Raw genomic sequence first — 24,020 nt, forward strand, 5'->3', positions numbered from 1 at the left:
TACAATGGTCTGTATAGTCAAAACTATGGTTTTTCAAGCAATCATATACAGATGTGAGAGTTGGACCATAAATAAGGCTGAAGGCCAAAGAATTGATGCTTTTAAACTGTGCTGGAGAAGACTCTTGAGAATCCCCTGGACTATGAGGTCAAACAAGTAAATCCTAAAGGAAATCAACGCTGAATATTCATTGGAAGGAATGATGCTGAAGCTCCAATACTTTGGCCATCTTATGTGAAGAGTTGACTCTTTGGAAAAGACCCTGATTCTGGGAAAGACTGAAGGCAAAAGGAGGAGAGGGCGACAGAAAATGATATGGTTAGATAGCATCTCTGAATCAATAGACATGAATTTGAGCAAACTCTGGGAGACAGTGAAGGTAGTCCATGTGATAACAAAGTATCGGCCACAGCTTAGAGACTGAACAGCAAACAACAACATATATCTGTCTATTACAGTGAAAGTTTGAAGGCATTCTCAAAGCACTACACTTTTATTCCCTCACCTCACATTTTATATTTTTGATGTCACATTTTGCCTCTTTTTATTTTATGTATCCCTTAACAAATTAGTATAGTTATAGTTGGTTATTCTACTTTTGTCTTTTAGCCTTCATTGCTTTTTAAGTGGCTAATACACTGCCTTTTCTATATTTGCCTTTACCATTAAGATTTTTTCTTTAATAGATTTTATTTCTATTTATGAGCTTTTCTTTTCCACTTGAAGAAGATCCGTTAATATTTCTTGTAAGATTGATTTAGTGGTAATGAAGCTTTTGTGTTAGTAAATGGATTTTCTTACTGTATAGTCTAGGTGCTCTTTATTTTTACTTCTTTGTTTTCATTTTATGTTGGAATATAATTGATTAACAATGTTGTGTTTCAGATGTAGAGCAAAGTGATTCAGTTATATGTATGCATGTATCTATTCTTTTTCAAATTATTTTAAGTTATTACAGAATATTGAGCAGATATATAACAGTTCCCAGTGCTATACAGTAGGTTTTTGTTGTTTATTTTAAATACAACAGTGTGTACATTGTCAGTACCAGACTCCCAATCTATCCCTCCCCAATCCTTTTCCTCTGGTAACTATAAGTTTGTTCTCTAAGTGTGTGTGTCTGCTCTTTAAACTGCTGGGTTTAGGTGAGTCTTTGCTTATGCCCCTCAGCAATATCCCTTACCATGCAAATTGCTACTTCAGAGGTGTGGTTCATGGATATCATGTTTCCATCTTTACTACCTATTTCTATCTGGTCCTTTTATGTGCAGTAACTATCCAATCACCCCTCAAAAATTGCTCTATAAAAATAAAATGAAGTCCAGTTTTAAAATTGCTCTCTATATAGGTGTAGATTTGGTGTATCCATGGGAGGAGGTGAGATCAGGGTCTTCTAATGTCACCATCTTGGACCCTTCACCTCCCAATATTATAATTTAATCTGTATTTGTTGATCCAGCTGTGATGGCTCAATATGCTCCAGCACAAATGAGTTCTGCTTGCCATAACTCTTTTCTCCTCTGAAACCTTCCTAGCCAAGAAGTCTCTTAGAGATGATTTAGTCCTACTCTTCTCCATCCTCCATTTTATGGATAGGTCACTAAAGGCCTAGAGAGGTATAGACTCATAGATAAGTCCAACAAGTCACCCTAGAGCTGGTCCTGGCATTCAGTTTAAGAGGGCTCTGGTTGAAGGTTCTGGCTCTATGAATACCTGAATATTTTAGTTTATCCTTTTTCTACTTGGCTGAAAATTTCTCAAAGAAGGAAGCTAACCCATTCTTCTTCTTCTGCCTGCCTCTACAGCTATGGGTGAACCAGGAGGATGGGGTAGAGGAAGGGCCCAGTGACGTTCAGAATGGGCACCTGGACCCCAACTCAGACTGCCTCTGTCTGGGCCGGCCACTCCAAAACCGGGACCAGATGCGGGCCAACGTCATCAATGAGATCATGAGCACCGAGCGTCATTACATCAAGCACCTAAAGGACATTTGTGAGGTAGGCCCAACTCTGATGGTCCATGTGAGGGCCCTTAGGATAAGATAGAGAACACTTCCATGAAGAAATGACAACCTTCCTGGGCTATACCTGTGACAGTCCCAAGGTGTTAGAAAAAGTAACTGGACTGATCTAGACTCTGTTCAGTGGATGAAACTGCTCCCTTGGGATTACTCTCCCTCTGTTTACTTCTCCCCTTTTTGCTATCTATCTGTTTGTCTAACTTTCATATGCATATTCATATTCTCTCTCCCCCCCTCCCTCCCTTCCTCTGTCCCCTCGCTGGAATCTCTATCTGTATCCTCTTGGCTTCTGATCCAGTTGTTGGCACCCCATGTAAGGGCCTGACTTCATTATAGCACACAAACATTTCGGTAAGCCAGTAGTTTACAAACTTGAAAGTACACCAAGGTTCCTGTGCAAGCTTGTTAAACATGTCAGAGTTCTTATTTCTTGTTTTTTAAATTGGGGTGTAGTTGCCTCACAATGTTGTGTTAGTTTCTGCTGTATAACAAAGGGAACCAGCCACATGTATACATATATCCACATGTATACATATATCTCCTTCCTCTTGGAACTCTCTCCCAACCTCCCCTCATCCTTCCCATCTAGATCACCTCAGAGCACTGAGCTGAGCTCCCTGTAATGTATAGCAGTTTCTCACTAGCTATCTCTTTTACACATGATAGTGTATTGGATTGGGCAAAAAGTTCATTTGAGTTGTTCTGTAAGGTATAAGGGGAAAACCTGAATGTACTCTTTGGCCAGTCTAATATGTATGCCAATCCCAATCTTCCATTTTATCCCACCCCTCTCCATGCCCCGCTGCATGTCCACATGTCCTTTCTCTACATCTGTGTCTCTATTCCTGCCCTGCAAATAGGTTCATCTGTGCCATTTTTCTAGATTCCACATATATACAATGATATACCATATTTGTTTTATTCTTTCTGACTTACTTCACTCTGTATGACAGACTCTAGGTTCATCCATGTCTCTACAAGAGATCCAACTTCATTCCTTTTTGACTGACTAATAGTCCATTGTATATATACACCACATCTTCTTTTCCATCCATCTGTCTTTGGACATTTAGGTTGCTTCCATGTCCTGGCTATTGTAAACAGTGCTACAATGAAGAATGGGGTGAATGTCTTTTTGAACTGTGGTTTCCTTATGGTATATGCCCAGTATGGAATTGCTGGGTCATATGGTGGTTCTGGGGCTTCCCTGGTAGCTCAGCTGATAAAGAATCTGCCTGCAATGCAGGAGACAGCAATTTGATTTCTAGGTTGGGTAATTCCCCTGGAGAAAGGATAGGCTACCCACTCCAGTATTCTTGGGCTTCCCTGGAGGCTCAGATGGTAAAGAAACCTCTTGCAATATGGAAGACCTGGGTGTGATCTCTGGGTTGGGAAGATCCCCTGGAGGAGGGCATGGCAATCCACTCTAGTATTCTTGCCTGGAGAATCCCCATGGACAGAGGAGCCTGGCAGGCTACAGTCTATGGGGTCATAAAGAGTCAGACATTACTGGGTGACTAATCACAGCACAGAACTGTGGTTCTGTTTTTATTTTTTAAGAAACCTCCATACTGTTCCTCTTAGTGACTGTAAAATCTTTTGCACAACAAAGAAATCCATAAACAAGATGAAAAGACAACCCTCAGTGTGGGAGAAAATATTTGCAAATAAAGCAACTGTCAAGGGAGTAACCTCCAAAGTACACAAATAGCTCATGCAGCTCAATAACAAAAAAACAACACAATCAAAAAATGGGTAGAAGACCTAAATAGGCATTTCTCTAAAGAAGATATGCAGATAGCCAAGAAGCACATGAAAAGATGCTCAATATTACTAATTATTAGAGATGCAAATCAAAACCACAATGATGTATTACCTTACACTGGTAGAATGGACATCATCAAAAAACCTACAAACGATAAATGCTGGAGAGAATATAGAGAAAAGGGAACCCTCTCGCATTGTTGGTGGGAATGTAAAGTCCTTGTTTCTGTAGTGCTGCATAGTAGAACTTTTTGCAGTGATGAACAAGTTGTATATCTGTAGTCCCTATTACAGTAGCCACTGGTCAACCATTTGTGGCTGCTGAGCATTTGAGATGTGGCTAGTATGACTGAGAAATGGAATTGTAAATTTTATTTCATTTTAATTTAAATATCCACATGTAACTAATACCAACAACAACTGCATGTGAAGATATTAAGGCCAAGGACTTTGGGCCTTAACTTTCTTCACCTAAACTCCTTTTCTCACCCCGTCCAGGAAGGTTGAAGTTTATCTTCTTCCACTTCCTCAAAGCAATAATGTAGGATAGAAACAACAAGGGCTCTGTAGACATGGAGTGCTGGCTTTCACGTCTTAACTTAGTCACTAATTAACTTGTGGCCTTGAAGGTGCCCTTTACTCCTATAACCTTTGATTTTATGATTTCTCCAGTGAGTTTCATTTTCAGTTCAGTTCAGTCACTCAGTCATGTCCAACTATTTGCAACCCCATGGATGCCAGGCTTTCTTGTCAGTCACCAACTCCTGGAGCTTGCTCAAACTCGTATTCATTGAGTCAGTGGTGCCATCCAACCATCTCATCGTGTCTTGTCCCCTTCTCTTCCTGCCTTCAATATTTCCCAGCATCAGGGTCTTTTCCAATGAGTCAGTTCTTCACATCAAGTGGCCAAAGTATTGGGGCTTCAGCAGGCATTAAAGAGAATGAAATAATGCCATTTGCAGCAACATGGATGGATCTATTTATTGTCATACTGAATGAAGTCAGACAGAGAAGGACAGCTATCATATGACACATTGATATTGTGGAGGCATGGGTCGACAGTGGCCTGACACAGGGCCAGGGGCACTGAATACAACAGTACTGGCATAAGCCCTTTTGAAGGAGGTTACCATTACACCATTCAATATCACAGTAATCCAAGTCTATGACCCAACCAGTAATGCTGAAGAAGCTGAAGTTGAACGGTTCTATGAAGACCTCCAAGACCTTTTAGAACTAACACCCAAAAAAGATGTCCTTTTCATTATAGGGGACTGGAATGCAAAAGTAGGAAGTCAAGAAACACCTGGAGTAACAGGCAAGTTTGGCCCTGGAATACGGAATGAAGCTGGGCAAAGACTAAGAGAGTTTTGCCAAGAAAATGCACTGGTCATAAAAAACACCCTCTTCCAACAACACAAGAGAAGACTCTATACATGGACATCACCAGATGGTCAACACCAAAATCAGATTGATTATATTCTTTGCAGCCAAAGATGGAGAAGCTCTATACAGTCAGCAAAAACAACACCGGGAGCTGACTGTGGCTCAGATCATGAACTCCTTATTGCCAAATTCAGACTTGAATTGAAGAAAGTAGGGAAAACCACTAGACCATTCAGGTATGACCTAAATCAAATCCCTTATGATTATACAGTGGAAGTGAGAATAGATTTAAGGGCCTAGATCTGATAGATAGAGTGCCTGATGAACTATGGAATGAGGTTCGTGACATTGTACAGGAGACAGGGATCAAGACCATCCCCATGGAAAAGAAATGCAAAAAAGCAAAATAGCTATCTGGGGAGGCCTTACAAATAGCTGTGAAAAGAAGAGAAGTGAAAAGCAAAGGAGAAAAGGAAAGATAGAAGCATTTGAATGCAGAGTTCCAAAGAATAGCAAGAAGAGATAAGAAAGCCTTCTTCAGCAATCAATGCAAAGAAATAGAGGAAAACAACAGAATGGGAAAGACTAGGGACCTCTTCAAGAAAATCAGAGATACCAAAGGAACATTTCATGCAAAGATGGGCTCGATAAAGGACAGAAATGGTATGGACATAACAGAAGTAGAAGATATTAAGAAGAGGTGGAAAGAATACACAGAAGAACTGTACAAAAAATATCTTCACGACCCAGATAATCACGATGGTGTGATCACTCACCTAGAGCCAAACATCCTGGAATGTGAAGTCAAGTGGGCTTTAGAAAGCATCACTACGAAGAAAGCTAGTGGAGGTGATAGAATTCCAGTTGAGCTATTCCAAATCCTGAAAGATGATGCTGTGAAAGTGCTGCACTCAATATGCCAGCAAATTTGGAAAACTCAGCAGTGGCCACAGGACTGGAAAAGATCAGTTTTCATTCCAATCCCAAGGAAAGGCAATGCCAAAAAATGCTCAAACTACTGCACAATTGCACTCATCTCACACGTAGTAAAGTAATACTTAAAATTTTCCAAGCCAGGCTTCAGCAATACCTGAACCATGAACTTCCTGATGCTCAAGCTGGTTTTAGAAAAGGCAGAAGAACCAGAGATCAAATTGCCAACATCTGCTGGATCATGGAAAAAGCAAGAGAGTTCCAGAAAAACATCTATTTCTGCTTTATTGACTATGCCAAAACCTTTGAGTTTGTGGATCACAATAAACTATGGAAAATTCTGAAAGAGATGGGAATACCAGACCACCTGATCTGCCTCTTGAGAAATCTGTATGCAGGTCAGGAAGCAACACTTAGAACTGGACATGGAAGAACAGACTGGTTCCAAATAGGAAAAGGACTTCGTCAAGGCTGTACATTGTCACCCTGCTTATTTAACTTATATGCAGAGTACATCATGAGAAAAGCTGGACTGGAAGAAACACAAGCTGGAATCAAGATTGCCGGGAGAAATATCAATAACCTTAGATATGCAGATGACACCACCCTTATGGCAGAAAGTGAAGAGGTACTCAAAAGCCTCTTGATGAAAGTGAAAGTGGAGAGTGAAAAAGTTGGCTTAAAGCTCAACATTCAGAAAATGAAGATCATGGCATCTGGTCCCATCACTTCATGGGAAATAGATGCGGAAACAGTGGAAACAGTGTCAGACTTTATTTTGGGGGGCTCCAAAATCACTGCAGATGGTGATTGCAGCCATGAAATTAAATACACTTACTCCTTGGAAGGAAAGTTATGAACAACCTAGGTAGCATATTCAAAAGCAGAGACATTACTTTGCCAACAAAGGTTCATCTAGTCAAGGCTATGGTTTTTCCTGTGGTCGTGTATGGATGTGAGAGTTGGACTGTGAAGAAGGCTGAGCGCCGAAGAATTGATGCTTTTGAACTGTGGTGGTGGAGAAGACTCTTGAGAGTCCCTTGGACTGCAAGGAGATCCAACCAGTCCATTCTGAAGGAGATCAGCCCTGGGATTTCTTCGGAAGGAATGATGCTAAAGCTGAAACTCCAGTACTTTGGCCAGCTCATGCGAAGAGTTGACTCATTGGAAAAGACTCTGATGCTGGGAGGGATTGAGGGCTGGAGGAGAAGGGGACGACAGAGGATGAGATAGCTGGATGGCATCACTGACTTGATGGATGTGAGTCTGAGTGAACTCCGGGAGTTGGTGATGGAGAGGGAGGCCTGGCGTGCTGCGATTCATGGGGTCTCAAAGAGTCAGACATGACTGAGTGACTTATCTGATCTGACCATTACACCTAACATAGGTTTGCTTCAGGGAATACAGCCCCCATACTTAAAGTGAAAACTGGATTAAAGATTTATTGAGCACAACCCCGCACATCAGACAAAACCTAGATTCCCCAGAGCCAGTCTCTCACATCAAAGAGCTTCCACAACCTCTTAGTCCTATCTGTCAGAGGTCAGACAGGATGAAAATGACAGTCACAGAAAACTAAACAAACTGATCACATGGATCATGGCCTTGTCTAATTCAGTGAAAATATGAGGCATGCTGTGTAGGACCACCCAAGGTGGACGGGTTATGGTGGATATTTCTGCGAAAACATATTCCCCTGGAGAAGGGAATGACAAACCACTTTAGTATTCTTGTCTTGACAACCCATGAACAGTATGAAAAGGCAAAAATTTATGATACTGAAAGATAAACTCTCCAGGTCGATAGATGCCCAATATGCTACTGGAGAAGAGTGGAGAAATAGCTCTAGAAAGAGTAAAGAATGAACCAAAGTTAAAACAATGCACAATTGTGCATGTGACTGCTAATGGAAGTAAAGTCTGATGTTGTAAAGAACAAAAATGCATAGGAACCAGCAATCAAGGTAAATTTAAAGTGGTCAAACAGGAGACAGCAAGAGTGAACATAGACATTTTAGGAATCAGTGAACAAAAATGAACAGGAATGGGAAAATTTAATTCAGATGACCATTATATCTACTATCCTGGGCAAGAATCCCTTAGAAGAAATGGAGTAGCCCTCATAGTCAACAAAAGAGTCCAAAATGCAGTACTTGGGTGTGATCTGAAAAAAGACAGAATGAACTCTGTCCCCTTCCAAGGCAGACCATTCAATATCACAGTAATCCAAGTCTATGCCCAACCACTAATGCTGAAGAAGTTGAAGTTGAATGGTTCTATGATGACCTACAAGACCTTCTAGAACTAACACCACAAAAAGGATGTCCTTTTCATCACAAGGGACTTGAATGCAAAAGTAGGAAGTCAAGAGATACCCAGAGTAACAGGCAAGTGTGGCCTTAGAGAACAAAATGAAACAGGGCAAAGGCTAACAGAGTTTTGCCAAGAGAATGCACTGATCATAGCAAACACCCTCTTCCAACAACACAAGAGAACACTCTATGTATAGGCATCACCAAACGGTCACTACTGTAATGAGATTGATTACATTCTTTTTAGCCGTGGTTGGAGAAACTCTATACAGTCAGCAAAAAGACCAGGAGGTGACTGTAGTTCAGATCATGAACTCCTCATTGCAAAATTCAGGTTTATATTGAAGAAAGTAGGGAAAACCACTAAGTATGACCTAAATCAAATCCCTTATGATTATACAGTTGAAGTAACGAGTAGATTCAAGGGATTAGATCTGACAGACAGAGTGCCTGAAGAAGTATGGATGGAAGTTCATGACATCGTACAGAAGGCAGTGATCAAAACTATACCCAAGAGAAAGAAATGCACAAAGGCAAAATTGTTGTCTGAGGGGGCCTTACAAATGGCTGAGAAAAGAATAGAAGCGAAATGCAAAGGAGAAAAGGAAGGATATATCCATCTGAATGCAGAGTTCCAAAGAATAGCAAGGAGAGATAAGAAAGCCTTCTTAAGTGATCAACGCAAAGAAACAGAGGAAAACACTAGAATGGAAAGACTAGAGATCTCTTCAAGAAAACTAGAGACACCAAGGGAACATTTCATGCAAAGATGGGCACGATAAAGGACAGAAACGGTATGGACCTAACAGAAACAGAAGATATTAAGAAGAGGTGGCAAGAATACACAAAAGAACTATAGAAAAAAGATTTAATTAACCAGATAACCACAATGGTGTGATTACTCACCTAGAGCCAGACATCCTGGAGTGTGAAGTCAAGTGGGCCTTAGCAAGCATCACTACGAACAAAGCTAGTGGAGGTAATAGAATTCCAGCTGAGCTATTTCAAATTCTGAAAGATGATGCCGTTAAAGTGCTGCATTCAATGTACCAACAAATTTGGAGAACTCAGCAGTGGCCACAGGACTGGAAGACGTCGGTTTTCATTCCAATCCCAAAGAAAGGAAATGCCAAAGAATGTTCAAACTATCATACAATTGCACTCATCTCACATGCTAGCAAAGTAATGCTCAAAATTCCCCAAGCTATGCTTCAACAGTAGGTGAACTGAGAATTTTCAGATGTTCAAGCTGGATTTAGAAAAGGCAGAGGAACCAGAGATCAAATTGTCAACATCTGTTGGATCGTCAAAAAAGCAAGAGAGTTCCAGAAAAATATCTACTTCTGCTTTATTGACTACACCAAAGCCTTTAACTGTGTGGATCACAACAATCTGTAGAAAATTCTTAAAGAAATGGAAATACCAAACCACTTTACCTGCCTCCTAAGAAATCTCTATGCAGGTCAAGAAGCAACAGTTAGATCAGGACATGGAACAATGGACTGGTTCCAAATTGGGAAAGGAGTATGTCAAGGCTGTATATTGTCACCCTGGTTATTTAACTTATATGCAGAGTACATCATGCGAACTGCTAGGCTGGATGAAGCACAAGCTGGAATCCAGATTGCTGAAGGATATATCAATAACCTCAGATATGCAGATGATACCACCCTTATGGCAGAAAGTGAAGAGGATCTAAAGAGCCTCTTGATGAAAGTGAAAGAGGAGAGTGAAAAAGCTAGCTTCATTTTACCAAACTCTTAAGTTCATTGAGGAAATTAAGTAAATCTAATATTATAAGTATTTGGGGAAATGTGGTTTTTCTTTCCTTCTTTCCCTTTTCTTCTGTTTGCCTATCCATCCATGCCTCTCTTTTATCTTTTTCTCTTCCTCCTGTCTTCTTACAAATGGTTAATTTTTTTTTAATTACCCTCTAGAATGTGTTAGTTAACATTGGGCATCAAACCACTGATATATCATTCATTCAGCAAAAATTTAGTGGAGCTCTGCTCTTTGCCAGGCCTTGGACATATCTCCTACCCTCAAATTGTTCTGCCCTTGACCAACAGCATATGAATCACCTTGAGTTTTTAAGAAATTCAGAATCTTTAACTCTATTCCAGACATGAGTTCAAATCTGCATTTTAACTAGGTTAACATTTGACTTACAATACATATTAAAGTGTGTGGAGCACTGCTATAAAATGATAATTATCTTAAACTATTTACAATAGCCTGGATATGGAAGTTGCCTAAATGTCCATCATCAAGAGGAATGGATTAATAATTTTGTGGTACATATATACAATGGAATATTAATAAGCCATAAAAAATAACAAAATAATGCTATTTGTACCAACATGAATGGATCTAGGGATTGTCATACTGAGTGATGTAAGTTAAAGAGAAAGACAAATATATGATATTGCTTATATGTGGAATTCTAAAAAAGGCCATAAATGAACTTATCTATAGAACAGACAGTTACAGACATAGAAAAGAAACTTATGGTTTTTGAGCGGTAAGGAGGCGAGGGATAAATTAGAAGACTGGGACTGACCTCTGCACACTACTATATATAAAATAGATAACTAATTAGGACCTACTGTATAGCATAGGGAACTGTACCCAATATTCTGGAATGGCCTATATAGGTGAAAGTGAAAGTGAAGTAAAGTGAAGTCACTCAGTCGTGTCTGACTCTTTGCGATCCCGTGGACTGTAGCCTACTAGGCTCCTCTGTCTGTGGGATTTTCAAGGCTAGAATGCTGGAGTGGGTTGCCATTTCCTTCTCCAGGGCATCTTCCCTACCCAGGGATCGAACCCACGTCTAATGCATCGTAGGCAGACACTTTACCATCTGAGCCACCAGGGAAATGTTCGGCCTACATAGGAAAAAAATCCAAAAAACGAGTCAGTATATGTTTACATATAATAGTCACCTTGCTGTATACCTGAAAATAGCACAACACTGTAAATCAAATATACCCCAATACAAATTTTTTAAAATGATAGCTGTCTTATAAGCTCTAATACAAGTTAGTACATTCTGTTCTTTACTAAGCAGCCAAGGGATAATATATCTAAGTCAGTTTATATCACTTCTCTCCTCAAAACCACTATGAGGTACCATTTCACACCAGTCAGAATCGCTGCGATCCAAAAATCTACAAGCAATAAATGCTGGAGAGGGTGTGGAGAAAAGGGAACCCTCTTACACTGCTGGTGGGAATGCAAACTAGTACAGCCACTATGGAGAACAGTGTGGAGATTCCTTAAAAAACTGGAAATAGAACTGCCTTATGATCCAGCAATCCCACTGCTGGGCATACACACTGAGGAAACCAGAAAGGAAAGAGACACATGTAACCCAAATGTTCATCGCAGCACTGTTTATAATAGCCAAGACATGGAAGCAACCTAGATGTCCATCAGCAGATGAATGGATAAGAAAGCAGTGGTACATATACACAATGGAGTATTACTCAGCCATTAAAAAGAATACATTTGAATCTGTTCTAATGAGGTGGATGAAACTGGAGCCTATTATACAGAGTGAAGTAAGCCAGAAAGAAAAACACCAATACAGTATACTAACGCATATATATGGAATTTAGAAAGATGGTAACAATAACCCTATGTACAAGATAGCAAAAGAGACACTGATGTATAGAACAGTCTTATGGACTCTGTGGAAGAGGGAGAGGGTGGGAAGATTTGGGAGAATGGCATTGAAACATGTATAATATCATGTATGAAACGAGATGCCAGTCCAGGTTTGATGCACGATACTGGATGCTTGGGGCTAGTGCACTGGGATGACCCAGAGGGATGGTATGGGGAGGGAGGAGGGATGAGGGTTCAGGATGGGGAACACATGTATACCTGTGGCAGATTCATTTTGATATTTGGCAAAACTAATACAATTTGTAAAGTTTTAAAATAAAATAAAATTTAAAAAAATAATAATAACTGGAAAAAAAAAAACTTTCCAGTGGCACACCTTTCCCTCCTGAATAGAAGACAAAGACAAAGTTCTCATTATTACTTACAAACCTGTGTGATCAACATTTCCTTACTTCTGTGACTTCATCTCTTGCTCCTTTCCCATGTGCTCTCACTATTTTAGCCACAATGGCCTACTGTTGTTCCTTAAAAAGGCCTGATATGCTCCCCACTCATGGCCTTTCCACTGGCTTTCCCTTCTGCCTAAGGTAGTCCTACCTCAGTTCAGTTCAGTGCAGCCGCTCAGTCATGTCCGACTCTTCACAACCCCATAGACTGCAGCGCTCCAATCTTCCCTGTCCATCACAACTCCTGGAGCTTGCTCTGACTCGTCCATTGAGTTGGTGATGCCATTCAACTGTCTCATCCTCTGTCGTCCCATTCTCCTCCTGCCTTCAATGTTTCCCAGTATCAGGGTCTTTTCCAATGAGTCAGTTCTCATCAGGTGGCCATAGTATTGGAACTTCAGCTTCAGCATCAGTCCTTCCAATGAATATTCAGGACTGATTTCCTTTAGGATTGACTGGTTGGATCTGCTTGCAGTCCAAGGGACTCTCAAGAGTCTTCTCCAACACCACAGTTCAAAAGCATCAATTCTTTGGCACTCAGCTTTCTTTATGGTCCAACTCCCACATCCATACATGACTACTGGAAAAAGCATAGCTTTGACTAGATGGAACTTTGTCGGCAAAGTAATGTCTGCTTTTTAATATGCTATCTAGGTTGGTCATAGCTTTTCTTCCAAGGAGCAAGCGTCTTTTAATTTCATGGCTGCACACACCATCTGCAGTGATTTTGGAGCCCAAGAAAATAAATTTGTTTCTCCATCTATTTCTCATTCTCCCCTACTATAAAGTAAATTCCATGAGGGACAGTTTTCTTCATTTATTTACTGATGCATACTCAGCACCTGGCACAGTAGTTGGCAGATGGTAGATGCTCAATAAGTATTTTTGAAAGTCAGATTTAATTACAAGTGCACATGTGTATGTACGCTTTGGCAAAGTACATTCACATCTTGACATTTCATTTTCATACAGGAAATAGGTTATTATTGTCATAACTATTTTTGAGGTCAGTAGACTGAATCTCTAAGAAACAAAATTACTTTCCTAGAGTTCTCAAATACTGGCCCAGTATAAATCTGTTAAGTCTTAGATGGATTTTATTCTCAACTCTCAAATATCTTGGCCTCTTTTCCCAAATTTCTTGGGCATGGGCTCAGGACAGCAATGCAAGAATTTATCTTTCCAAAAGATGGAGTGTCATTCCCTGCTTTGAGAAATTTCCCAGTCCAACTAACCTAACAAAGTTTTTTTTTGGTGATATTTTAGTTCCATATCTCTTAATTATTCTTGGTGCTGAAGCTAATGGTTTAAATGGGAAATATCTCTTTGCCCCTGCAACCACAGGTGTCAAAGGAACATTTAGCTAGAACAAAAGAAGGGTAGAGAAACATGTGTCCAGCTGGGTCAGAAAAACAATATTTTAGCTCAGGGTTGTGTCACCTCTAAACCAAAAGCTATGAGGAACAATATGATTTATAAGAAAGAATACCAAAACCAGAATTGGGATTCCTAAGTTTACGTCCCACCTTAGTCACTAACTGACTGAGGAACCTCAGGTGAATCTTTTCCATCCTGGAACTTGTTCCCTAATTCTAAAATTAGCAGATTGGAAGAGTTGCTCTTTAAGTGCTGTCTGGATAGTACTTTCTCTGATTCTGTGAAATCTAGGTATGCTCTCACTAAAGAACACTGTGATAGTAATCCATGTTACTTCTGCCTTTTCTGCCATTTTCTCACTGATACCAATGGAGGCATGTCTTACTCATGTACAAATGTGTTAGCATGGTATCTACTCTTTCTGTAGGTTAAGGGAGATCTATAAATATTGTATTCAGTATAGAAAAAAGTCACTATCAGAAAATAATCATTTTTTTGTATTTATTTATTCATTTATTAATTACTCCTGGAAGCAGAAAGTGCCTCACCATTTAAGTTACACTACAACCTAGATAGCATATTGAAAAGCAGAGACATTACTTTGCCAACAAAGGTCTGTCTATTCAAGGCTATGGTTTTTTCCAGTAGTCATGTATGGATGTGAGGGTTGGACTGTGAAGAAAGCTTAGCGCCGAAGAATTGATGCTTTTGAACTGTGGTGTTGGAGAAGACTTTTGAGAGTCCCTTGGACTGCAAGGAGATCCAACCAGTCCATTCTAAAGGAGATTAGTCCTGAGTGTTCTTTGGAAGGAAGGATGCTAAAGCTGAAACTCCAGTACTTTGGCCACCTCATGTGAAGAGTTGACTCATTGGAAAAGACTCTGATGCTGGGAGGGATTGGGGGCAGGAGGAGAAGGGGACGACAGAGGATGAGATGGCTGGATGGCATCACTGACTCGATGGACGTGAGTCTGAGTGAACTCCGGGAGTTGGTGATGGACAGGGAAGGCTGGCGTGCTGCGATTCATGGGGTCACAAAGAGTCGGACACGAGTGAGAGACTGAACTGAACTGAACTGAACGCTCATTTTACAAATGTGGAAGTAGGAAATAGAGTTATTTTTATCAAAGTTATTCAGTGAGGCCAGTAAAAGAAAGTATATTTTTTAATGAGTTCTCTGAAAAGATGACATTCTTCTTTCTAAATTCAAACAGTGATATAAAAGAGAATTGGCTTAGTTCTAGGCCATCTTGACCAATGGCTTATGGTATTTACTCTTGTTTCAGAAATCATATTGTGATCAGGGAAACTGAGACACAGGTCAAACAAAGTTAAATACTCTCTGAGTAAGACAATCTCAGTCATTTGATACCTGTGAAATAAATTCTGTCCTCAAATGCCTCTAGAAAAGCTAGACTAGTTGTCCTTTGCCATTTGTATTAGTGTCTCATACACCATCAAGGAATTCTTCCTAGACCTGACAGAGTTTCGCATACTATAGCTTCAAGACATTTACATTCGATATGTTTAAGCCTGGAGTTTTCAAACTTCCTGACTTTTTCTTTCTGTTATTTGCCTATCCTGATTTATTCCCAATTGTCTTTATATCTTGGTGTATATGTAGAAAATAACACATTGTAATAAACAATAATATTTGTATAGCATACTAAACTAAAAAGATAAGGCAGCTCATTGACCTTTAGTGACCAGCCCAGGGTTTTCTGGATGCTCTAGGCCCTACCTATCCATACCACCTGGACACTCGAGGCCCTTTACCTATCCTCTGCCCATTTTCCTGTAGTTTCTCTCTTTTTTTTTTCTTGCTGATTTATAGGAGTTCCTGGTATATTCCAGATATTAATCCCTTGGCAGTTTTCCAAATTGCAAATCTTCTTCCTGTCATCCTCTTATTTTTTAATGGTTTCATTTAATCTGAAAAAAAAGACTTCATGGACAAAAAAGTGAAAGAAGAAAAGCTCTAGAGATACAGCTGTGAACAGGGCAACCATGGTTATCATTCCCTAATAATATTGAAATTATTTTCAAGACATATATCAAGTCTCTTTTCAGGCTTCCAGGCAAAACAATATATGATATCTATAGCGAGTCAGAGTTGAATGGGCCCTGTAAATCTTTTCTGATATATACATTTTATAGATAGAGTCACCGAGGTCCAGGTTTGCACAGCCCTTTCCCTAAAGGTTTTTTAAAACCATAGTTGATTCAGAGGTTCTTTGATTAATCTTATTTCCCACAAGTCTTTGGAATCTTCTCTGGAGGTCATGATTTTGATTTGTATCTCATATAAGGCACTGATTCTAGCTCACTGTATTAGATTTAGACTTTTAGATCAACCCTGAGGGTTTAGAAACAGTAAAATTAATAGTCAACCTTCTTTGCCTATTACCATGGCAATAGCAGGGCTAATTCATGCTGATTGTGATTGATTTGATAACTCCCACAGTACTGCCTTCACATTCATGCTTACTTTACTCCTAAGAAAGGTGAGGCTCTCAGAAACTACTTTTGTTCAGTTAGTTCACACCTGCTGCCACATCACCTTATTTTCTCTTACCATTCAGATGGAGCTAGAAGGTGTTCAAAGCATGCTTGACAGTAAAATCCATAGACCCCTTCTGCTCCCTTTGCCCTGTGACAAGCCTTCAGAGGTCCTCTGCAACTTCTGTTCTCTAGGACAAACAACCCTGGCATTCCACCATTATTCATGGTGTTGTTTTCAGGCCCCCCTCTGCCCTGTCTATTTCCTTCTGTCTCTGTATCCTTTTTTTCATGTTTCTCTGAAAACAGGGCTCAGAACTGAATGATGCTCCCCTGCAGTAGTGTGATTGCCTTTCTATTACTTCTCTCATTTCACCTTCTCAGTCTGTTTTCCCTTTATCCCTAAATTAAAATGGCATTAGGTTTCTTTTTTTTGAAAGTCATATTCCACTACCAACTCATCTTAAACTTATACGTCCTTAAAAATGAATAGATGAGAAGAAACAAAGATTGACTGACCCCTAATCAAAGTGCTGTTCATTGTTTTTGTGGAAAATTTGATAGAAGTCACTAAGTCAGCCAAAGAAGGTAGTGAAAAATAAAATCAAGACTCCAGAGAACTAGTCAACCCTCCTGGCCTTTGTCCCCTCAGAAGCCTAGGCAGTTGGGCGAAATAGGGCTAAGGATGACATTTAAGGGTTCTCTGGCTACTCCCATATCCTTATGTCCCTTTTTTAATTTCCTTCATAAGGACATGTGTGTGCCAAGTCGCTTCAGTCATGTCCGACTCTTTGTGACCCTATGGACCATAGCCCATCAAGCTCCTCTGTCCATGGGATTCTCCAGGCAAGAATACTGGAGTGGGTTGCCATGCCCTCCTCCAGGGGATCTTCCCAACTCAGGGATCGAACCCATGTTTCTTATGTCCCCTGTGCTGATAGACAGGTTCTTTACCTCTAGAGTCACCTGGGAAGCCCAATAAGAGCAGTTTCTATCTATTATTTTGGTAAGTCATGTGTCTTAAACACTAGGGCTGGAGAATTTAAGAAGACATTGGATTCTCCTCCTTTGCTTGATAATATTGTGTTCAAGGCAATCTTCTTGAGGCTGTATTTTCTTTGTATTCTCTGGCAAAGACTTTTTTCTTATTTTTAATCATAAAGACACAGTGACACCATTTTGTATTCTACTTCTTAACATTATACCATAAACACATCTCCATGTTACAAGATAGCCTTTCTGACTTTAATGGCTGTGTGATATTCCATTAAGCTAAATGCACCATAATATATTTATTTATAATCTAGCATTAGCTTTAAAGAAAAACAGTTGACAGTACAGTCTAGGGCCCTACCATCCTATGGGTAGTTACATTTCTCCTAATATATAACCTTATATTCCCTTGTTACAGCACATTCCCTTTCTATATAATGTAATATAAAAAAAATGGTATCCTTGACAAAGATAATGAATAGCATATTGGGGGAGTTAGGAAGCCATTCTGACATCTCTGTCTCTTTCTTTTTCAGACCCCACTTTTTCCTTTTTCCCCCATTTCTGTTGTATTCCATACTCATGTTAAGATATAGCATCCTTGCTGCACTTTTAAGGATTTGATGGTAATTTGTCAGTTCCCTGAGATGTTGCAAATGGGAGCAGTAAACAAAACTATTAAGTATTTCATGAGCTGGCTTATCAGGGGATGAATGAGCTGTCCAGGCTGACTTCTTCTGTTTCCTGTCACTCACAAGTACTTACTACCAACTCAGAAGTGACATGCTAATGTAACATTGTTACCATTTTTTTCCAGTTATACTCACAAGCCTACTCTAGGGTGAAAAAGTGGGAGCAGAGGTGAGTCGGTCTTTGCCCCCTGCCTAATGTCAAGATGGAAAAGTTCCTGCCAGATGATATGCTCACTGATTTTCTTGCTCTACTGTAGCTAAGACACTTCCAAAGGTGTTAAGAGTGAAAAAGAGAGAGTAGGGAGAGAAGGGAGGAAAATAGAGATAAGGAAACTAGGAGTAACATATTAGGCAGAGAGGAACCTTCAGGAATTTATTACCTCTCTTCCTATTAGTGAAAGAAAGTTTTTGAGGGAAGCAGAATTTCGGAATCCACTTTAGTAAAGAGAGAGAAGCTAAAAGGATATTCTGGGAGTAGAAAGTGTCTTCCTCTTGGTCAGGAATTGTATATAAATGAATGTAGGACATCTTGAGCATAGTAGTCAGGGAGGGCATAAGCCATTAATTAAATAAATGTCAACACAGGCACAAACTATTAATTTGCAAATTGTTAAAAGACACTCATTAATGGCTGAATTGGAGGGTAAGAAGATAAAAGAGAAGTGAGATTTTGGTAGGAGTTGGTAAAGGGCATTGAAACCAGGGATGAGAATCTTCCTGGAGTAGCCTAGATGCCTTCATTGCAAACTGTGTTAGAGGAGACAAAATGGAGTTAGATAGGGCCAGAAGTGATAAGTCATTCACCATAATGCTCCTCATTAGGGGTTCAATGGATGTTATAAAAATCACATTTAGCTTTTAGATAAAAGCAAGTGGGCATAATTCATTCTCACCAGGCTTTTTACATGCTAATGATTTCTAATGAAGACCATTACTATTAGTTAAAAATGTACACTGGGAGGTTCAGAATGGAAAACTGTGTTTGTTTGTTTGTTTGTTTCCTTTGCCCTGACTTACAATGTGTTCTGAGTCTGATTGTGTTATCTCAGTTCTCTTATCAGACTAAGAATTTCTTTCATTGATTCGTTTTTCATCAGTGGCTAGCTGTATTAACTCATCCATTTATTCACAAATGTGTCCTAAACACTTACCCTGTTGAAAACACCATGCCTGGGCACCTGTGGGCTTGCTCACTAAGCTCATCCAAACAACCTCTCCTGACCAGCTACTCAGATGACTACAACATTCACTTTAAGAATGGTTTGGTTTTGTCTGTTCCTTTTTGGGAAGTTTTCCTACCAGAGCCTTTGGACTGGTCCTACAAGAAATAGACCATTAGAGTTGTGAATCAATTCAGCTAACCCAATAGCTACTAAAGCGAGTGAAATTATTTGTGCTTAACCAGATTCTAAGAAAGAGTCCTTTCACTTTTGGGGGTCCTTGTCATAGAGAATTGTGGACAAAGCTCTATGCTCTGGAATCTTTGCACTCTGGAGACCTTTCCTTAAGATCCAGCTTTCCTAATTATTCACTTATCGAGTGACTTCTTTCTTTAAACCCAATTTTCTTGTATGAAAAATAGAAATAATTATACCCTGTTTACATCATGGAACTGAAATAAGGCTCCCAAATGCTTAAGTGGTAAAACCCTCAAGGAATGAAGGGCATCCTCATCCTGGACTTTTACTTTGTCTGCAGGGCTACCTGAAGCAATGCCGGAAGAGAAGGGACATGTTCAGTGATGAGCAACTGAAGGTGATCTTTGGGAACATTGAAGACATCTACAGGTTTCAGATGGGCTTTGTAAGAGACCTGGAGAAACAGTACAACAATGATGACCCCCATCTCAGCGAGATAGGACCCTGCTTCCTGGAGCACGTAAGCATCTTCCCCTTTGGGGAGGGTTTTGAGAGACGTTTGGAATCCATGCAAGGAGTCTCTGAGCTATCTGGTCTGCTCAGCTGCTTTGTCCCACAGTAGTGGATGGATTCCTCTCTGACCTTGATGTTCACCCCCTTGCTACAGCATGAGAACTTGGAAAGATATGATGACTTGACCAAGGACTCTCTTTCTTTACTGTTCCCCTCTCTTTTTCTCCTCTTCCAGATAGTTACCAGTAGGATTTTTCTTCAACTTCTCTTTTTCGTTCCTATTGGGCTCAGTTCCCATGGGACCCAACATTTTGGGAGGGACTCTGAACATATTCACATATTCCAGGAGTCTGAGAAATAGGAAAGACTGTGGTCACCATGAAAGTGGACCCCTGCAAGGCATTTAGGGGAGAACACTATGGTAGGGGAAGTGACTTGTGTAGGAAAAAGGGCCACGTGACTTAAGAGAAAGGAACACTAGAAACAGGAAAGTGAGGATGCAAGTCATAAATATAATGACTGTCTCAGTAACTGGGTAAGTTCCTTACCTTCTTTGGGCTTTTTCACGTGGATTTAAGAAGGTTTCACTTTATACTTCTATGGTTCTCTAATGTCCTTTAGGATCTTATTCACAGGTAACCTAGTTTTGACAACTTTTCTCTCCCTTTTTATAAAGTACTTATTTTTAAAAAGATGACACATTCATGTGGTATAAAATTCAAATGACACATGGAAGTATGCAGCTGAAAGTAAGTCTTCTTACAAATTTTCCTACTTTGACTGTGGGAATTTCTGTTGAGGCGATAGCCTTAAGGCAACCCCTATGTTCAGTGATTTGCTGGAAATCCCAGGACTCAGCATATAGTCATACTCATGGTTATAATTTAATATAACTAAAGGATACAAAGCAAAATCACCAAAAGGAAAAGGTATATAGGACAAAGTCTGAAGGAAACCAGGTATAAATTTTCAGAGTCCTCTCCCAGTGGAGTTACACAGGGTGTAATTAATTCCCTTTACAATGAGTTATGACAGCACATGTGAAATGTTGTCTACCAGGGAAAATTATTAAGGACTCAGTGCCCAAGATGTCTATGGGAGACTGGTCATGTAGGCACTCCATGTCTAGTGTGTACCAAAATTCCAGACTCACAGAAGGAAAGCAGGTCTTCAGCATAAACCACAATGTTCATACAAATAGTTTAGGCAGAGTGAGCCATTCTTGTCAGGGAATGGTGAGAACCCTCTTGAGATCCAAATTCCAAGATGCCAGCCAAGGGCCAACCTTTCAAGTAGGCCTTTTTAGGGATAGCAGTCTCAGGCCTAATAAGTTAAGTGCTTTTTTTTTTTTTTTTTTTTTTTTACAGCTTTAAACTGATTCAGTCATTCCATAAAACACCTGGGTAGTATTTATCAAAGTTAAGCATGTTTACTACTTACTGGTTTCATTTGTGAGAATATATCCCAGAGAAATTCTCAGAGGTCCATGAGAAAGGGAACATTTACAAGGCTGTTGATAACATGGCAGTGTTATGTCATTGAGTGCAGTTAGATGCAGCTTAGGTATTTATCACCAGGGCATGGATGTGAAACATATGGGGAATGCTTACTCTGGGTTAATATGTAGTAAGAAATAACAAGACTAGATGTGTGTACCCAATAGAAATGTGTGTGAATATCATAAATATAATATTGAGTTGGGAAAGTAGAATGTGGAATACTGACTCTCAATGAGAGTCTACCCTGTGCCTTGTAGAGTGCTTAACAAAATATCTATTAAGCATTTTCTATCTACTGGAGGTCAGTAGCAACACTTCCAGTTGTGACAACTGAAAATGTCTCCAGATGTTGTCAAATGAACCACTAATCTATTGAAATGATCTTATGCTTTTACCCTGTAATGTTAACATGGTGATTTAAATTAAATAATTTTCATATCTTAAATGAGCATTGCATTGCTGGGGTAAATGCTAGCTAATCGTGGTGTATTATCCTTCTTTAATAATGCTGCAGTTCATGGGATTGCAGTCCATAATAATGCTGCAGTCCATTTAATGCTGCAGTCCATTGGATTGCAAAGAGTTGGACATGACTGAGACACTGAACTGAACTTAACTGATCCTTCTTTATGCATTAATTCACATTTTTAAAAGTATTAGATTGTTTTCTCTTTACAGTTCTAAGGTTTCTTTTTTTTAGGATTTCATTTTTTATCATCTTTGTTTAGGTATAATTTACAAGCAATAAGATTCACCAAATGTTTAATTCGATGGGTTTTAACAAATGCATGTAGTTGTGTCAGTTCAGTTCAGTTCAGTTCATTTCAGTCGCTCAGTCATGTCCGACTCTTTGCAACCCCATGAATTGCAGCACGCCAGGCCTCCCTGTCCATCACCAACTCCCGGAGTTCACTCAAACTCACGTCCATCGAGTCGGTGATGCCATCCAGCCATCTCATCCTCTGTCGTCCCCTTCTCCTCCTGCCCCCAATCCCTCCCAGCATCAGAGTCTTTTCCAAAGAGTCAACTCTTCACATGAGGTAGCCAAAGTACTGAAGTTTCAGCTTTAGCATCCTTCCTTCCAAAGAACACCCAGGACTGATCTCCTTTAGAATGGACTGGTTGGATCTCCTTGCAGTCCAAGGGAATCTCAAGAGTCTTCTGCAACACCACAGTTCAAAGCATCAATTCTTCGGCGCTCAGCTTTCTTCACAGTCCAACTCTCACATCCATACATGACTACTGGAAAAACCATAGCCTTGACTAGACGGACCTTTGTTGGCAAAGTAATGTTTCTGCTTTTGAATATGCTATCTAGGTTGGTCACAACCTCCAAGGAGTAAGCGTCTTTTAATTTCATGGCTGCAATCACCATCTACCACCATAATCAAGATTATGGAACATTTCTATCATTTCATCAGGTTCTAATGTTTTTCCTTTGTTATCAAACTTTGCTTCCACTCTGGCTCTTGGCAAACACTGATCTGCTTTTTGTTACTATAATTTTGCTTTTTCTAGAATTTCATATAAATGGAATCATACCATAATGATATTTTATGTTGTATTCCTTTAACTTAATTTCTTTGATATCCATCCATATTCGTGCATGTATTAGCAGTTTTTTTTTTTTTATTGTTTAGTGATATTCTCTTGTGTGGATATGCCACTCATTCACTAGTTCATTCCAGGACATCTGGGTGGTTAATTAGGTTACTTCCATGTTTGGAATTACTGGGTTGCATTGTAGGTGCTTATTTAATTTTATAAGATACTGCCAAACTGTTTTCCAAAGTTGCTCTATCATTTTGCATTCTCACTCTAATCTATAAGAGTTGTAGTTGTTCCACATGGTTGTCAGCACTTGATATTATCAGTATTTTTAATTTTAGCCATTCTAATATGTATGTAGTGGCATTTTATTGTAGTTTATTTTTACATTTGCTAATGATATTGAGCATTTTTAAATGTTCTTATTTACCATCTGTATAAAATCTCTGATGAAGCATCCTTGTCTTTTGTCCTTGTTTACTAAGTGAGTTGTCTGTTTTCATATTATTTAGTTTCAAGAGTTATTTCTTATTGTGTTTGCAAGTCCTTGGTCATATATGTGATTTTCAAAGGTTTTCTCAGTCTTTGGCTTAGTTTTTCATCTTAGCATTGTCTTTGAAAAGGCATAAAACTTTAATTTTGTCAATTCAGTTAATCATTTTTTCATGGTTCACGTTTTCTGCTTCTTATTTAAGAGATCTTTGCCTAATACAAAGTCACGAAGTTTTTATCCTGTTTTCGTATAGATATTATGTAGCTTTAATATTTATATTTAGGTCTAAGATAATTTTTGAGGTAACTTTTAATATACAATGTGACAAAAGGATCAAGGTAAATTTGTTAATTTGTTTCCATATGGATATTCAGCCATTCCAGCACTTTTGTTGAGAAAGCTTGTTAATTTCCCCATTGAATTACCTGGCATCTTTGTCAGAAATCAGTTGATCATATATGTGTAGTTCTATCTTTAAGAAGACTATTCTGTTCCAGGGATCTATATGACTATTTATATAGTAATGCCACACTATGTTTTCTTGTTGTTTTAATTGAGATA

At 39.4% G+C, this 24,020-nt stretch overlaps 1 protein-coding gene across 17 annotated transcripts in view; it reads left to right on the forward strand.

Annotated features, from left to right (window-relative positions):
* The window catches only part of ARHGEF9 (Cdc42 guanine nucleotide exchange factor 9), a 420,665-nt gene that overhangs the window by 312,092 nt on the left and 84,553 nt on the right, over positions 1-24,020 (forward strand). For all 17 annotated transcript variants that reach the window (XM_024988153.2, XM_015461719.3, XM_059883492.1 and 14 more), the window contains 2 exons: positions 1,806-1,997; positions 19,747-19,926. In XM_024988153.2, coding sequence (XP_024843921.1) covers positions 1,806-1,997; positions 19,747-19,926 — 372 coding nt within the window. The remainder of the gene's footprint in view (positions 1-1,805; positions 1,998-19,746; positions 19,927-24,020) is intronic.

This window comes from Bos taurus, chromosome X (genome assembly GCF_002263795.3).
Source record: "Bos taurus isolate L1 Dominette 01449 registration number 42190680 breed Hereford chromosome X, ARS-UCD2.0, whole genome shotgun sequence".
In the NCBI taxonomy this organism is placed as follows: domain Eukaryota; kingdom Metazoa; phylum Chordata; class Mammalia; order Artiodactyla; family Bovidae; genus Bos; species Bos taurus.